Here is an 18297-nt window from a genome sequence, read left to right as displayed (position 1 = left end):
GCTTTCCTGGCTTTGTTAAGAAGCTCTTGTAACAAACCCCCTGATCTTAGGGGGCCTTAAGGAAACCAGGCCTGAACCCGGTTCCAGAGAACTCCATCTGTTGAGGGTGTTTGGTGCCTTAATCTGCATCCAAGAGATGTTCAAGGGCCTGAGCTCATCAAGAGCTGATTGTTCCAGCAGCACATGACTCATGCCCTTGGCTTCTCTCCCACTGGTCTTTCTGCAGATGCTTGGATGGGAAGTGAATGCTGTAGGTCTCCCCCAGCTCTACCCTAAGGCAAAGGTCACAAACCCAAATGTCTTCGGGGGATCAGCAGGTAACGTAAGTGTCAGGATAAGGATGGATAAGTTGGAGAGCCCATTCCATGCCTAAAGGCAACAAATCTACCAATTAAAACAAATATGCAAGCCAACCAATCAACCAGCTGCTGGCTTGCTGATCAGAGTTGTCTCAGAGGCAGCCAGTTTGTGACCTTTGTCCTATGGTTTTTTTTTTTTTGTGGTACGTGGGCCTCTCACTGTTGTGGCCTCTCCCGTTGCGGAGCACAGGCTCCGGAGGCGCAGGCTCAGTGGCCATGGCTCACGGGCCCAGCCGCTCCGCGGCATGTGGGATCCTCCTGGACCGGGGCACAAACCCGCGTCCCCTACACCGGCAGGCGGACTCCCAACCACTGCACCACCAGGGAAGCCCTGTCCTATGGGTTTTGCATCCCCTGTTTAGCTTAGTTTGAAAATCCGTATCGGAAGGGTTGTCCTAGTGCAGTCTCCCAGACAACCGACTTTGTCTTTGTAGCATCCTTGGCAAGGGCTCTCCTCTCACCACTTGAAAGTTTCAGCAAGGGAACTCACCATTCCAGTTCTTCCACAAACCCTTAATGTGCAGGACCACAGGGGAGGTAAACTGTGCCGTGAGGATCCGTGGTGACCAAGGCTGATGTGGTCCCTGCCCTTGCGGGTCTCCATCATCACAAGGTTCCTCATAACTCAGAGCACAGAGATATCCCCTGTGGACTGTCCGCGGCCCTGGGTTTGCCCTCTGGAGTCTCACTGAGTAAGGCCAGTCCCTCTCATGGGATAACTGTTCAGGCATTTAAAGGCATCTTTCACTTCCCTCTTGAGTTACTTTTTTCTAGGTGGTTAAAGTGTGAGCCAAATGGTTTGATTTTTTTTTTTTTTCATTTCTCACCTCCCACATCCACTCCATTATGGAGCCCTATTGATTCCAACTTGTAAAGGTACCTGGAATTCATCCACTTCTCTCCATTTTACTGCCAAATCCTAGGCCTCCTCATCAGGCCCTTTCCTGGGCTCTTTTAGGGTCTCCTAACTGGCTTCCAGTCTTGTGACCCTTTTATCCATACTCTATCAGCAACCAGTCAGATTAGGGAATACTTAAAGTTTCCAAAGGCTCCCGTAGCACTTAAAAGGGTGCCCCAAACCCTACTAGAGTCCATAAGACCCGACTGCCAGGCCCTGGCCCAGGCCTTCCTCATATCACTCACTACCCTTCCTTGGAATGGGTCGAAGAGTGTACCCCTCAAATTCATGTCCACCCAGAACCTCAGAATGTGCCCTTATTTGGAAACAGGGTCTTTGCAAATGTAATTATAGAGAGAGCCCTAAATCTAATGATCGGTGCCCTCATAAGACAAGAGGACACATGTCCTTATAAGGAGGGAGAAGGCCATGTGACCAACGCAGAGATTAGAGTGATGGGGCCACAAGCCAAGGAGCACTTGGGGACCACCAGAAGCTGGGAGAGGAGGAAGGATTCTTCCCTAGAGACTTCAGAGGGAGCTTGGTGTTGGCACCTTGATTTCAGACTTCTGGCCTCCAGAACTGTGAGAGAATACATTTCTGCTGTTTTTCGCCATGCAGTTTGTGGTATTTGCTATAACAGCCTTGGGAAACCGGTACAGTTTCTTACCCTGGCCTTCCTGTTCACCCCAAGCTCGTCCTCGCCCTGCGCCTCTGCTGGTGCTGCGCTCTCTTTCCTGGATCGTCCTGCCTCTTCCCCACTCTCTTGGAATGACTCGGTCCTTCCTATCATTCAGCCACAGATCAGACGTGGCCTTCTCTGAGCGGTTCCCCTGACCACCCCTGCCCTGACCAGTTGCTACCAGCAGGTGGCCTTTGTTCACCCAGCAGAGCACCTGTCATCATGCGAAGTGCCCTCACAGTGTGTTTCTGAACTAGGATGATATCTGTCTGCCCCCGCTTGAATATAAGCTACAATGATGGCAAGTCCTTGTGTATTTAATTCACCACAAGAGTCCCAGAGCCTTTTAGGGGGCTGGCATGGTGCCTATCCCACAGTCTGTGCCTTATAAATATTTTTTGAACGTTTGTTGTGACTCAGATTCCTGGAAGGTTTAGTTTGCTTTGCTCAGAGAAAGCTGCCCTTTTGTGGTCAAAGGCTAAGCCTTATTTCACTTATTTTAGTGTCCTCAAGCTTCATCCATGTTGTAGCATGTGTCAGAATTTACTTCTTTTTTAAAAATTAATTATTTATTTACTTATTTATTTTTTTGGCTGCGTTGGGTCTTCATTGCTGCACGCAGGCTTTCTCTAGTTGTGATGAGCAGGGGCTACGCTTCATTGCGGTGCACGGGCTTCTCATTGAGGTGGCTTCTCTTGTTGCAAAGGACGGACTCTAGGTGCACGGGCTTCAGTAGTTGTGGCTTGTGGGCTCAGTAGTTGTGGCTCGCAGGCTCTAGAGTGCAGGCTCAGCACTTGTGGCACACGGGCTTAGTTGCTCCGTGGCATGTGGGATCTTCCCGGACCAGGGCTCGAACCTGTGTCCCCCTGCATTGGCAGGCGGATTCTTAACCACTGTGCCACCAGGGAAGTCTCTACTTCTTTTTAAAGACTGAATAACATTTCACTCTATGTATAGACCACATTTTGCTTATCCATTTGTCTCTTGGGCACTTTCAACTTTTGGCTGTTTTAAATAATGTTGCTCTGACTATGAATGTGCAAATATCTCCTTGTGACCCTACTTTCAATCCTTTTGTTTATATAACCCCGAACTGGAATTGTTTTATACACACACACACACACACACACACACACATGCATCAAACTTTAAAATTCCAATTCAGTCTCGCCCTGGAGCTCTTACTACATCCATCTTACACGTGAGGTACCAGATGCTGGGGAGGCCATGTGTGTATCTCACAGTGCTGGACAGTTTGGGCGGCCTGGCGCCATGTGTTTGGCCTGGCCTCCATGCTCATGGGCTCACAGGAGGACAGGGAAATCCTCCCCGAGCTTGGGATCAGTGACCAGTGTGTCCCGTCGCAGCCCACCCACGGCGACCCTTCCTCCTCTGGGGCCAGGCCAGCCTGGGCTCACCTCGTTGTCCCGGTCCTTCTCCAGGAAGTGGCGGGCCACGTGACTGGGCAGGATGTTCCGGAGCATGTTCTCATTGTGTTCCCTCAGCTCCTTCATCTCGTTGATCTCCTCTTTGGCCTGAACTCGCCAGAGGAAGTCCAGGCGTGCCGTGTACTCCAGCTGCGGTTCAGGGGACAGAAGGGGAAGGAGAGGTTTCAGGCACACACGTGGGAGGCGGACAAGGCTTCTCCAGGACCCCTCACAGACGAGCTAGAGCCTGAGCTGAACATTCCGGAGGCCTTTTGCCTGACATGAAGAGATCAGAATGTGATAGGTTTTATAGGGCTGTGTACCTCCCCTTCCTAGGATTACGGCACCTATGATTTTGTAATTGTCTGTACCCTCCACTGTACAGTAAGTGCTGTGAGGTCAGGGGTCCTCTCACCCGCTCAGCATCATGTCCGTACCGTGTAGCAGTGTGCCTGGCACAGGGAAGGTGTTCAGTCACTGTTTGTTGACTCAACAAATAAGTTACAATACCAAAGACAGCTAACACTTAGATGGGGCTCATTGCATGGTACCAGACACTATTCTAAGGAATATACATATAATAACTCCTTTCATCCATACAACAAACCTCACAGGAAGGTATTATTATAGATCCTTACTTTACAGATGAGAAAACTGAAGCAAACTGGTGAAGTCACTTGACCAAAGTCACACACTCATTAGTGGGGAAGCCAGGATTTGAGTTTAACCCCAGAGTCCAATTCTAGAGTCTGAGCTCAGTCGAGGCAACAGGGAAGAAATGTATGAGCTAATAATGGAAGGATAGTGGATTTAGTTGTGAGACCAATATGGCCTAGAGTCCTGGTCCCACATTCAAGCACTGTAACCTGGCCTCTGTTTCCTCATCTCTAAAACTGGGATGAACACTCATGACCAGGAAAGCTTGGAATAGGAATTATTTAGGAAGTTATAGGTTGAGCATGTGACTCATAGTAGGTATTTAATAACCATTAGTTCCCTCTTGTCCTAGCATCCCTTTTCATTGGAAAGTGAAGAGCTTCCTTTCTAAAGAATTTCACAAACTAAATTTACCACAGCTTTGGGAAATGTCATTATTTCAAAGACTTTAACTATTAAAATGAACAACATGCTGCACCATTAAACACATGGTTAGATGCCCTGAATTCAAGGGCTTAAAAAAATTCAGCTAGCTCTTTTCTTTCTCTTACGTGCAAATCTCAGTGGATGGCAAAAGTATGAGAAGACAGAGGTGCAAGGTGATTCATTCAGCAGAATTTGTAATAGCAAAAGCTGGAAACAATCCAAGTGTTCATTTTGTTGTTTGAATAAACTATTATATACAGCTATAAAAAGAAACAAAGAATATTTCTCTGTACATACTTTGATGGGCTGGCCTCTGAAGCGGAGAAATGCATGCAGAGTTTGCCATTATTGATCTAAGGAAAGGACATATCTACATCTCTCTCTCCATATATATATATTTCTTAATTTATTTATTAAAACATTGAGGTGTAAAAAAAACCCATAAAAAATCATTACCAGTGAGATGAGGTAGGGAAGCTTGGGGAGGGAAAATAGAGATAGAATTTAAACTTTTAAAATGGTATCTTGTTTTATAAACCTGACTTTTGAATCATGGAAATATTTTACTTAATTATAAAACTAAATGGATTTTTTAAAAGCTCTGTGAAAACAAACAAACAAACAAATGAAGCTACAGATACAACCACACAGAGAGGAACTATTCCAAATGCCTTTTAACACAATAATTTGATGGCACATTCATAGGGAGAAATACTCTGAGGCTAGAAAGAATGCAACAAGAATCTTAAAAGCGTTTATAACAATCACCTTGTAGGTGGTGGTGTTGGCAGTATTATTGTTAGATTATGGTATCTGAATTATAGGATAAAGCAAATGAATAACTGTGTTGGTGTCACTGAGAACTCAAATTTTTGGTGAGGGAAAAAGGAGATGCAGATATAAGATTGATGACGTTAAATCCAAAGTCTAGTGTCCTATGAAAACTGGAAAGTATCACTATGAACTTATGATCTATATGTATTTCCTGGCTTTGCCTACTGAAATCAAGGTCTAGAAGCAATGAAAACCTAGTAGCAATGAATCATCCCAGTGTCCAGATTGTGGTTTCAAAATATCAATTCCTACAAAAGGGACCTTGTACTCTTTGCAGAACAGGCTGAAACTTAGGGAGGAAAATGTACAAGCCTGGAACGTCTTTTGGTACCAGAGAGCAAGTAGACTACCGGAGACTGGGGTTATGTTGAAAGGAGTAGGCCACCCCACTGTCAAATATATGACAAGTTGAACTTTAATAAGAATAATAAGTGCAACGGATCGAAATGAAAGACATATGTTAAAATGCGAAAGTTCATAGTGACACTTAAAAAACAAAACCCCATTGATCGCATCTTGATGATGCTCAGGAACTAGCTTATTGGGAAACTTGGAAAAAAATTTATAGGTAAATTAAGCATTTACCCTGCCTTTGCTTTATGAACTGTACTTGAAAGTAACAACTAGTTGGCGAGGAGAAGGTTCTCTCTCTTTTTTTTTTTTTTTTTTTTTTTTTTTGCTGTACACGGGCCTCTCACTGTTATGGCCTCTCCCGTTGCGGAGCACAGGCTCCGGACACGCAGGCCCAGCGGCCATGGCTCACAGGCCCAGCCGCTCCGCGGCATGTGGGATCTTCCCGGACTGGGGCACGAACTCGCGTCCCCTACATCGGCAGGCGGACTCTCAACCACTGCACCACCAGGGAAGCCCGAGAAGGTTCTCTTTAAAAATGTATTCCAGCTAGCAAATTTTGAAATATTGATAGAATTGGAATATCACTGCCTAGAATATAAATGAATGTAGGTTATTATTGTCAATAGCTGCTAATATCACAAAAGAGAGATAAGCAGAGATAAGCAGACATTATATGCCTCTTAATAGTAGTTCACAAAATTAACCAATTAAATCTTTTTGCAGAAAAAAACTGAACTTGAATCTCACCAAGTTTCTAGATATAACTACCAACATAGGAAAAACAAAGGACAGAGGAATGTGTTAAATACCCCTATAAAGGGTGCAATCAACAAACTCTAGACTGAGAGACATTCTAGAGGTCAGTGGCTCTCACAAAATATTGCAAAAAAAAAAAATGGAGGGTGGTCTTATAGATTAAAAAGAAATAAGAGACATATCAACCAATGGCGATATATGGACTTAAGTTGGATCCCAACTGAAACAAACTTAAAAAAATATAAACTAATTAGGAAATTGAAACATTGCCTAAAGTCTTGAACATACGAAAGAATTACTGTTTTATTTTTTAAAGTGTGTTAATAGAATTGTGATTAGGCTGTAATTCTCTTTTAGATGCATATTGAGTTATTTACAGATGAAATGATAGGACATTTGGAATTTGCTGCAAAATAATTGGGAAGGAGCAGTGAGCAAAATAAATAGGGATGTAGATGAAAAAAGACTGCACATGCGTTGGTGACTGCCGAAGCTGTGAGTTCATTATACAATTTTACATACTTTCGTATATGTTTAGAATTTTGCATAAGAATAAAATTTTAAAAATGTAAGTGGTGGCTGCAGGTTGTATAAAAGAATGCTAGTCCTGTTTTATCATGTTGCTGTGTGACTGTGGGAAAGTCATTCAACTCCTTGTATTTTGATTCCCCTTCTAAAAAATGAGGATAATTGCCTTCATCTCATTTAATGTGAGACATGGATTATCATACGTCCTGTCGTATGGACCAAATGACATGATGTATGCAAAAGAATTCGGAAATGTCTAAAATGTAGATTTATCGAGTATTACTATGACTTTAAGGTGTCTGTGGATGAAATCTGATCGAAACTATGCTTTCATTTTTTTTTCCCTCCAGACTCAAGAGCATCGAGTTTTGATTTGTCAAGTTGCAGGACAGGATTTTGTCCACAATTTTTTCCAAATGAAATGTTTCATTTCCACTCTTAAAAAATGCAGTATTGGTTAAAGCAAGAGATAATTTTTAAAATTTCTTTCCTGTTGAAATACTCTCATTCGACTGCATTTAAATCAGAACTATGAGTAGGGAAATCTGGAGTTCAGAAGTTGACTTAAGAATTTTCCAGTTGCAAGATAAGAACATACTTTACATTTTGACTGCAGGTCTCTGCATCTAAGGCTTGTTCATAAAGAGATATCTTAGTCCAAGTACAGTCCTATCTCTTCACAAAGCCAGTCTCGTGAAGGCATGTGTCACATATTTTTTAGACGTCCATGGCAGGAAAGTATTCTGTTTCAGTTTACTAAGTACCTACTATGTGCTAGGGGCTGGGCAGATGGAGATAAGCAAAACAGTCTCTTTGTCAGCTGAGTGGTGGTAGGAGAGCACAAAAAAGAAAGAGTTCATTTCAACACAGTGTGGTCAGAGCAGACATGAAGAGAAAAGCAAAGCAAAACGAAGGCATGGACACTGAGTTTTTAAAAGTGAACATTCTCCGGCATTTACTCAAGAAATGTCAATTGATTTGGAAGTGCACTCTCCTAATTTTTACCAAACCATTTAGGAACTGGCTACATGAAAAGAGTACCAAGGGAACTAATACACATTGTTCATATGTTTTGCGCCAGGCTTTTATCACAGAAAGATAACTAACACTGGCCTGGTTCTTGCCTTGGACCAGGCACTGTTCTGAGCACTTCGTAAGTACTGAAGGTCATTCAATCACACAACAGCTCAACAAGGTAGGTACTTTATTATACCCATTTCACAGCTGAGGAAATGGAGGCATAGTAAGGTGAAGTCAGGTGCCCAAGGACTCACAAATAGAGGCTGGGATTTGAACTCAGGGCATTTTGACTCCAAGCTGTGGCTCTTAACCCCTATAATCTATGTCTATGACCTCATTCAGCTGTTCTCCACTCTCAATAGATAACTATTAGACTTTTCATTTTGCAGGTAAAGAAATGGCAGGTCAGGGCTGTTAAGCATCTCAAGGTCACCTATTCTCCCAGCAGCATGGCTGGGATGCAAACTTAAGAATTTCCTTCCAAGGCTTGGGTCTTTCTTTCTAAGCTGCACAATTCCAGTGCCTGTCTTTATCAGACCTAGAAGTAAGTGACTGGAGACCTGACCTCCTTAATCTCTGTCTCCGTGCACGGGTGTGACTTCCTCTGCTCTAAATGGAGATGCTGAGGCAAAGCCCAAATCTCAAGGCTGTGCGTGAATCAGGCACGAGGTAGGAGGCACCTGGCTGTCTGCTCTCTTCTGTGCAACATTTGGGATATTCACCTGCCTCAGAGGAGGGGGTGTTTGGCATATCGCTCCACATGTGTGCAGGATGAGCTTCCCCGATTATGCAGTTACATAACCGCCTCCGTCACTCTGGAGATGTAACATTACACATGCTCCCACTGGGATGCTGCTGCATACCAGGCATCAATGGGGATTATTCAGCCTTTAATAAAAATAGAGGGCCTCTGAGTCACAAGGGAAAATGGTGGAAGCTGGTAGCAAACCCAGGAGCAGACGGACTTGATCCAGATGAACAGGACTCTGATGGATGTTATGAAATGACACTCGAAGTGACGCGCTCCTGCAGAAAGCATCCTCTAACAGACAGGCAGGGGAACACAGTGGAAAGTGAATGGACCTAGAAGTTCAAGCATTTGGATTCCTGCTTCTGTCTGGTCCTCCTTATTGTCTTTGTGACCTCAAGTGACTTGAGTCTCTGCTCCTGCCTTGGGACCAAATGGATAATAACACTTTCTCTGTTTGTTGTGTTCTCTCCTTTGTTGTGTTGTTGTTGTCACTGTTTGTTTGTTTGTTTGGCTGTGCTGCATGGCTTGTGGGATTTTAGTTCCCCGACCAGGAATTGAACCCGGGCCCTCAGCAGTGAAAGCACAGAGTCCTAACCACTGGACCACCAGGGACTTCCCTGTTTGTCTCAGACTCCTGCTTTCAGAGTAAACTATTAATAGCTCACAATTTTTGAGCACTTATTCTACGTGCAAACCACTGGGAGAGGTATATTATAATCATATTCTCATGTAATAGTATATAACAAACTTATAAAACTTGTTATTATCATATCCATTTTATAGGTGAGAAAACTGAGACAGAAAATTAAATTACTGAAGGTCACATATTTCCTGAGTGGGGGAGTTGGGGTTTGAATATCACCTACCCCACTCCCAGGCTTACATCTGTAACTGCTACAGTTATGGGATGTGGTTACATAATTTCAAAACCTTTTGAAAGTTAAAAAGAAAAAAGAAATCAGATATCACTTGAGCACTCAGGCCCTCACTATTCACTTATACATTCTTACTTTATATCCATCTTCATGTGATGAGGTTATCTGCTTTCCCAGGACAAATTGAGAGTAGAATAAACTGAATCAGAATGTTAGAAAGGTTTTGAGGAAGGGAGCACTGAGAGGGGACAAAGTAATTCCTTTAGGTCACAGAGAAGATAGAAACATCCTTCTCATTATGGAACGAAGACCCCTACTCTGAACTTGCTCCCTCTTGACTATCTCTGAGAATTTCTCACTTGTCAGTTTAAAACCTGTGTGATGGAGTGTACGTATGTTTTTCTATAGGATTGCCTTGTCTGATTCTGTCTTCACGGCCCTCAAAGGTGTTGTCATTTGCATGTCAGACTAAGGAGTCCTCTCCTGTAACTAGAAGCCATCAAGATGTGGAGGACATGACCCCAGCTGTCATAGAAAACCATTAAGACCTAAATATAGGAATTCTGCAAATGGCCAGACTTTGACATTTGGCTTATTGTTTCACCATAAATTCAGCTAAAATTGAAAAGCAAGGTAAGGTCATATTGCAGGATTGAATGCCCTTGGCATTGTGAAGATACACAGACAATTCTTTCTGTCTTTCCCCAATCTAGAAAGTGGAAAGGTGGGCTTTGGAGACAGATCTGGGTTTGAATTCTAGTTCTCTCACTTACTAGCTGAGTAGCCTGACTGTCTTCATCTGTAAAACAGGATCCATAATAACGACTATTAGGGTTGTTGAGAGGATCCAATGAGATAACACAGGTGAAGTGCCAGGCACATAGTAGGAGCTTGATACATATTAACTCTTACCCCCTTTTCTTTGATTGCCAAGTTTTATTTACTCTTTTTTCCCCTTGACTACATTTTACCATCCCGCTTTATCACAAATACCTTATGTATGTATCTTTAGCTTCTAGGTTTTTAGTGTTTCATCCCTGGTTTCTCAGGATGCGTTACCTCCCTGTCTCCATGGTGATTTCTCAGTGGTATGTTTCTATTTCTGCTCTGGCTGATAGTCTTCCTGTTTTGTTTTTTTTCCTTTCCTGGTTACTTTTTCAAAGCACACACAAAGAGAGATGGACTGGGATCCACAGCACAGCAGTGAAGCAGACAGGGCCTGGCTCTACCAGAAAGTGAGAATCTCCTCAGGTGAGGAATGTTACTGAATTCATGGTCTGAGTCTGCATGGAGAAATCATACTGGTCGTGGAGAGCAGGTGACACCTCTTGGGTGAAGCCTGTTATGATGCTCCCATGCAGAATAATTTCCTGCTTCTTTGACTCTTGAAGTCCTTGAACAAGTCTGGTCCACACATAGCACATCCCCCATTGCATTATTTAGGGTCCGCTCTCCTCCAGGAGACAGGAGCCCTTGGGGCCAGGGATGGGATTTTGCACAGCGCTATCCATGGTGCCCACCCTAGATCCTGGCAGATGGGGAAGGGCATCGATACGGTAGGCACTTTACCTACTCAGGACGAATCAGTGATGAAGCGCTTCCTCTATTTCTGTAAGGCAGTGCTCAAAATGCTGCATACAATCATCTCAAATGATGCTTCAAAACAGCCCTAGTCAGGTATTACTGTCTTATTTTAGAGAGGAGGAAACAGAGGCTCAGGGAGGTAAGTTACTTGCCCAAGGCCACACGTTTCTGGGAGGCAGGGCAGGATTGGAACCTTGGCCTGGATGATCCTCAAACCTGATTGGGAGTTTGGGGTTGACATGTACACACGGCTATATTTAAAACAGATAACCAACAAGGACCTACGGTATAGCACAGGGAACTCTGCTCAGTACTCTGGAATAACCTAAATGGGAAAAGGATTTGAAAAAGAATAGATACAGGTATATGTGTAACGGAATCACTTTGCTGTACACCTGAAACTAACACAACATTGTTAATCAACTATACTTCAGTATAAAATAAAACTTAAAACACAAAAACCCCAAACCTGAATGTTTACCTAGTTTACACAACTCCTATAGTAATAGAACTGGGAGGGGTCCCAGTTTGCCTCAGGCAGAAATTGAAAGCTTTTTTTTTTTTTAACAATAGTTTTATTGAAAGAGATATACCTAAAGGGAATGAAAACCATATTGCTCTCCAAATCATCTCCATCTTAGTTTTTTATCAAGTGGTGCATACTAGGAATTGATTCTTTAAGAATCACAACTTGCTGGGAATTCCCTGGAGGTTCAGTGGTTAGGACTTGGCGCCTTCACTGCCGGGGCCTGGGGTTCAACCCCTGGTCAGGACACTAAGATCCTGCAAGCCATGCAGTGAGGCCAAAGGAAAAAAAACAAAAAAACAAAAAAAAAAAAAAAAAAAAAAGAAGAAGAAGAAGAAGAAAAAAAAGAATCACCACTTGCTGCAAGCAACTAGAAGTCATTTATTGCAGAGATGAGTGGCTGCCTCTCAGGTGAATTTTATGGCAATGGGAAATGCCAGGTAATCCAAGGCAGTTAGAGGGAAATGTCAGATTACCTGCTGTCCATGGTAGAAGACAGCGAGGAGGAACATGGTCATCAGCAGGAGTGACGCCTCCTTGGTCCCCAGGAAATCTCTGTTGGAAGAAGAAATGCAAATGGTGGCATGGTTATCGACAACCATGGAGGGAGTTCGAGGAGGCCCATTAGGAAACTGGTTCAGACTGGAGTGGGATAAAAAGAGAGAAGCAGTTGTTTTTTGAGCTCCCACTATATGATAGGGGCTTCTCTATAAGGCTTTCATACAGGCTAATTCAGAACTCAGTTGATCCCCAAGGGTATGAGGTCACATAGATCACACCTGCTGGGAGACTCTAGAATCCAGCATCTAGACAATGAACTTACATTAATAATGATGTCTTCTATTTGCAAAACACTTTTTCTAGATTTCAAAGAGCTCTTATACTTTCTTGTCACCAAAATCCATGTGAAGACAAACATCCCCTCTTTTTCTTTAGATGTTATCCTATTTAAGAGGCAGGCAAGGTACTTGCTATGTGGCAGCCCCTGTTCTAAGTGCTATAAGAATCACACTTAGGTTTTCATATAAATTCCTATTTCAATTTTGGGCACTGTTGTTACCCTCTTTGATCTCTCTTCTACATGGCTGCTAGAATATTTTTTATCACTAAAGCCAGATCACATTACTCTTTTGTTTTATAGCTTCCCAACCACAAGCATACATATACTCAGAACTCACTCAGAGGTAACTTAACTCTGATGTGGTTAAGGACACAATGGGGCCATCGTGGATGAGACGCAGTGCTCAGAGAGAGTAGAATGGGCACTAATATGGCTGCACCCAGGCAATATCCAGCTTTCCCTTTTCTATTCTCACTGGAGACCAGCATGAGTAGCATGGGGCTTAGGGAAATGGGAGCATGATCCCAGCTGCCAAGGCCAGCTTCTCACCTAGCTTTATGCTAAAAGACCCTCTCAGCTTACACAGGACCAGCCCCAGTCCAGCTCTCCAGGTAGAACAGGGACTTAGGAATGGAAATGTGCTTTCTCTTGGGGAGGTATTGTGCACATGGGGACCCAGGGGACCAAGGAACGCTGTGGGCTAAAACAAGATTCAGATTTGTGAATTCCTAGCTCCATCTGCTTTTCCTTGGAGATAAGATGCTAATAAAAGATAAAACTCACTATTATATTTCTTTTCTGTAGCTCCAGTGAAGCATATAATTATTGAGCATCTACTATGTACCAGGCACATGCTAGGATACAGAACTGAAGAAGGCACATTGTCTTTGCCCTCAAAACAGTTCAGAAAAGGAAAGAACCAAACAGACAGATAATTTCATAACATGATACACTGCCTAGTAGGGATACACTCTTGTTACCATAGGAATATATGGGAAGAGAAAGTAACCCAGGCTGGATATTCAGGGAAGACTCAAGAGCTGGATATTAAAGGTCGATAAGACTTTGGGAGGAAAAGGTGGGATGCATTCTATAGGTATGAGACATATATCTTGCTTAGCTAGCTGGTTAACAAGCCTCTAGTGTAGGGAGGATAAGTAAATATCATATAACAAGTGAGGCCACATGCAGACTCAGATCTATTAGAGCTGTCCACCACCAGGGCTGAAGTGAAGAGTGTTGGACTGTGAGCCATCTATTGTCAATCGAGAATTTTAAGCACTAGGACTCATTTATTCATTCGTTCAGTCACAGTCACCATAGTGCTTGCTTTGGGGAACAGGCACATTCCAGTACCACCCTTTCCTTCATGTCAATTAATTCTCTGGCCCCTGAAGTTTGTGGACTCCTGACAAAATAATAAAAGTCATGAATTTTGTAGTCATGCAGACCCAGCTTCCCATCTCAGGTCTGCTGCTGACCAGTGGTTTGACCTTGGACAAGCCCCTTAATATCTCTGAGCCTCAGTTTGTTGCCCTGTGAAAGACTCTAAGTGCGTTTACCTCCCTAATTGTGAGACTTAATTGACCAAATCTTGGTAACGTGTTTGGCATGGCGTGTGGCCCATGTCTCCCTCTCTTTACCCCTTAAAGCTCCCAGCACATCATCTTGCCCCTAGTGGTGGCATTTTACAAAATCACTCGTTCACACGGCTTAGTTTGAATGGGAGATGTCCTATGTTTAGCTCCACGTGAATAAACTCCTGCTCTGACGGGCACTTCTGATATCCTTTTCTTTGTGATGCAGAAGACTTTTTAAAGCTCAGCAATTTATCACTTAAAACACACTTTCAAGAGAAAACATAAACACTTCTTGAATCATTTTGAAAGCAGTGCTTGACTAAAAATAGAGAGATGGCAAATCAAATTCAGAAGAGAAGTAAAGGAGAATTATGAATGGTCTTTGAGTCTTCAGGATGTATTTCAGATGGAAAAAAATATGACCTGAGTAGAGACTACAAAATATGCACAGTAAGTCAGCCTGGCCAAAGAACATCCAGAAAGAACTGTGATTTGAATTTAGAAGGGATTTTTTCTTTTTTCTTTTTTTGTAGCTTCTATGACTATTTGAAGAAATTCCAAAGAGAGCCAAATGGCTGAAATCTGTACAATATCTGCTAGATATTGGGTGTCAGAGACATAAAACCCAGGACATTTTGAACTAATTTATTTGTATTAACAAAATTACTAAATTAATACTATCCTCTCCCTATGCTCATAGAAAAGGACACATTAAGTGAAAACACGTAGAATAATGTGATTCTCAAGGATACCACAATCTTTAGAGATCATCTTATCTGATGTCTTACAAAAATTCACATTTAATTTGAGTGTTAATCATTATAGAAGTACTCATTCTAGTTGTAGTGAATTTGGAAGCTAATACAAATTCACAAATAAAAAAATATAAATAAAAATTATCCTTCAGCCTACCACCCAGAGAAAACAATGGTTAATATTTTGGAATCACCTCAGTGTCTGTCATTTCCTTTTCCTTTATGCAAAAATAGATTCATGTTTACAAATTTAGAACCGTATGGTTCATACTGTTTTGTAACCTACTTTTGTACTTAGTATGTATTATGAAAATAATTCCGTGTAATTAAATACTTTACAACGTGAATTTAATGGATTCATCCAATTCCATATTATGTGTACCATACATAATATAATAGTCCTTGCAAGCCTTTTAATTTATTGGTTGAAAACGAGGCCCAGAGAGAAGAAGGCACTTGCTTAAGGTCACGCAGCTGATTTGTGTCCCAGCCAGGATGAGAATTCACATCTCAGGCACCAAGTTTGGAGCATTAGCGACTGAGCACCTGAAGCCAAATCTTAATGTAGCTATTAGCTCCCACTTCCCCTCATGAAATCCAAAATAAACCAGCCAGTTTGAATTTATCTTTTATTCTGTTGCCATATTAATGACTGCATTTGCTTAGGGCTGATTTTGTCATACCTCTAATAACACTTTGCATACATTGCCTGCTTTAATTGTCATAGCAACACTTAAAATATTATTATCCCTATTTTAGTAAAGCAGAAACTGAGACTCAGATGTTAAACGATACACTCCAACTCACAGATCTAGTGAATGGTGAAGGCTGGCTATCAATCCAGATCTCGACGATGCTTTTTCTGTAGCTATCATGCCCTCCTACATGCACTTACTTATAAATACTTGCCTCTAAGCTCCTTAAGTGTCGTATTCATCTGTGAATCTGCAGGGCCTACGAAAGCCCACAACAAAGGTATGACACTTAAGTCCAAAAGCAAATTGTGTTTACAGGATGGGGAGCACAAGGTTTATGGGTAATGGTGAGCAAAAATCATAGGGTTGTAGATGGATGACACTTAGCTTACTGTGAACTAATAGTGTAATATGATTCTAAATGAAATAATATTTCCATCAGTCACTCATTCATCTCATATTTCATTCAACAAACATTTAATTGGACACCTGCTGCCAGATACTCCACTAAGTGCCAAAAATATGAACATGAGCAATGGCCCTTGCTCTCAAAGCTTCTATTCTAATGGAAGAGGAAGACATGGCAATTAAAGATTGGAACAGACAGAGATAAGTGCAATGATAAAAAATTATGTGCACAGCTTAGAAAATGAGGAATGATCAGAGTGGGCTTCCCTGAGGGGGGAGGGCCTTGAGTATGATGGGTTGGCGGGGGAGTTGTGTGCAGAATCTGGTAACTGGCACATGGTTTCCCGTGGCTAGAATACGGGCTATAAATGGTGACCTGTGGAGCTGCAGGAGATAAGGGTGGAGGAGTCGATGGGACTCCAGGGAGAGCTTGGACGTTCTTGACAAGCAGGTTGAACTTTTTGTTCCTTAGAGGCAATAGGGAGACCCTTAAGGATTTTAAGAAGGATAATGTGTTGACCACATGGCTTTGACGGCTTTGAGGAGGGTGGATTGAGAGTGCAGGCTGGGGGATCAGGTAGGGTACAGCAGTCCAGAGATGGTAGTAGGGATATTTCTAGAACAGCAGTATTTGTGGTATAGAAGGGGTCATGTCTGATAATAATTGTTAGTATTCATCAAGTGCTTATGCTATGCCAGACCTTGTGCTGTTTCCATGATCACATTTGACGTCTCATATATTCCTACAACATAGGAACTCTTATCATCCCCACTTTACAGATGAGAAAAGCAGGGCTTAGAGAGGTCGTCACTTTTAATTAATTTGCTCAAGATCACACAGCTGGTTGATGGTGGAGATGGCATCTGAATACAGGTGGTTTAGCTCCTAAACTTGTACCCACCAATGTCATGATGTAGTCTTCCCTGTAAGGGATGCTGTGGAGGATGAATCTTTAGGGACTGATAAGATATTGGGTGCCTCCCCTGTTTTGGGCTCAGTGTCATCCACGGAGACAGGGGCTTGTCAGGGAGGGGCCTCATGAGACGATAGAGAGTCTCAGTATTTGGGATCATCTCGGTGTGGATGCAGCCAGGCTGCCCTGTGCCAGGTTCTCTGTACTTTCCCAGGCACCTGACCCCCAGGAACAACCAGCAGAAATGCCCTGAACCAATATGAACTCCTACGGGGTTGGTTAAATTCCAACAGCATGAGCAGACTGTGACTGCCAAACGGATCCACAGTTTGACTTCTGACCCATTGACTTATAACGCAGCTGAGAGGGAAGGCAGAAAAAACTCTTCCATTCCTTATTCATTTAATTCTGTTGATAGCAGAGTGTGAGTGAATACAAGACTAACCGATAATTGACCTTGAGTCAGGAAGAAGCTGAGAAAAGCACTTGAATGTCAGCAGCAATGAATTTGGGATTATGCTTTACTCTTATGACCCTACTTAACAATTTAACTACCAGTTTTTCCTTAAGACCTCAAAACAGAATTCAGAGCTAAATCTTTCTCCTAAAAATGAAGGAGGGGATAAGAATGAACAGATACTGCTCACATACTATGTGCCAGGCTCATCAGAGCCTCACGCAGTCCCATACCAGAGTGTAGTTACTCCACTTCACTGATGGGTAAAGTGAGGTCCAGAGTTGGGGAGAGACTTTCCAATGCAACAGAGTGTGGATCTGAAGCCAAAGCCCTGGCTTGTTCCATTAGTGCTGTGTTTTCCTCTGAATGAATAGATTTTAGATGGTTTAATTTTTATTTCTACTACCAATGTGGCCTATTTGGTTCATAAATCTCTTGGCTGTCTTTTGTGCTGGCTTCTGCTTGGCCATGGGACATCTCTTGGCACTAACTATTTTACCTAATTTGAAACTGTTTTGACTTTCTTTGAACCCTAGGCATACGGTGAGAGATTCTTCATCTTGATTTAAGAGAGATGTATGCATTATTTACAAACATGGAATTTGGAGCCAGAAAGACCTGAGTTTGAATCCAGATCTGTTACCTACTGGCCATGTGCAAGCGGGTAATTGTTGAAGCTCTCTGAGCCTGTGTTCCTCAGACGGTTGCCGTGAGGGTTAAATAAGGTAGCGGATATAAAGTGGATGATGCAGATGTGTAACAGACACAAATTAGTACCTAGAATTTGTGAAGAACCTTTACAAATCTAGTAAGAAAAAGGCAAACCACCTAATAAAAAACCAGGCAAAAGACATGACCTGGAAGTTTACTGAAAATGGTCAATAAACAACAACAAAGACGATGCACAAATTTACTCATGATCAAGGAAATACTATCGAAAATAATGAGATAAAATTCTCACTCAGGAATT

At 42.5% G+C, this 18297-nt stretch overlaps 1 protein-coding gene across 3 annotated transcripts in view; it reads right to left on the bottom strand.

The window, feature by feature from the left end:
- Positions 1–18297, bottom strand: part of ADCY8 (adenylate cyclase 8) — a gene marked incomplete at its 5' end in the record, with an annotated part of 218088 nt that overhangs the window by 25725 nt on the left and 174066 nt on the right. For all 3 annotated transcript variants that reach the window (XM_082601266.1, XM_082601267.1, XM_082601268.1), the window contains 2 exons: positions 3358–3516; positions 12154–12232. In XM_082601266.1, the coding sequence (XP_082457392.1) occupies positions 3358–3516; positions 12154–12232 (238 nt within the window). The remainder of the gene's footprint in view (positions 1–3357; positions 3517–12153; positions 12233–18297) is intronic.

Source organism: Mesoplodon mirus, assembly GCF_964341445.2.
Source record: "Mesoplodon mirus genome assembly, chromosome: 16".
NCBI classification, from domain to species: Eukaryota; Metazoa; Chordata; class Mammalia; order Artiodactyla; family Ziphiidae; genus Mesoplodon; species Mesoplodon mirus.
Note: the sequence above shows the minus strand (reverse complement) of the source record. Positions and strands in the feature narration are given on the sequence as shown.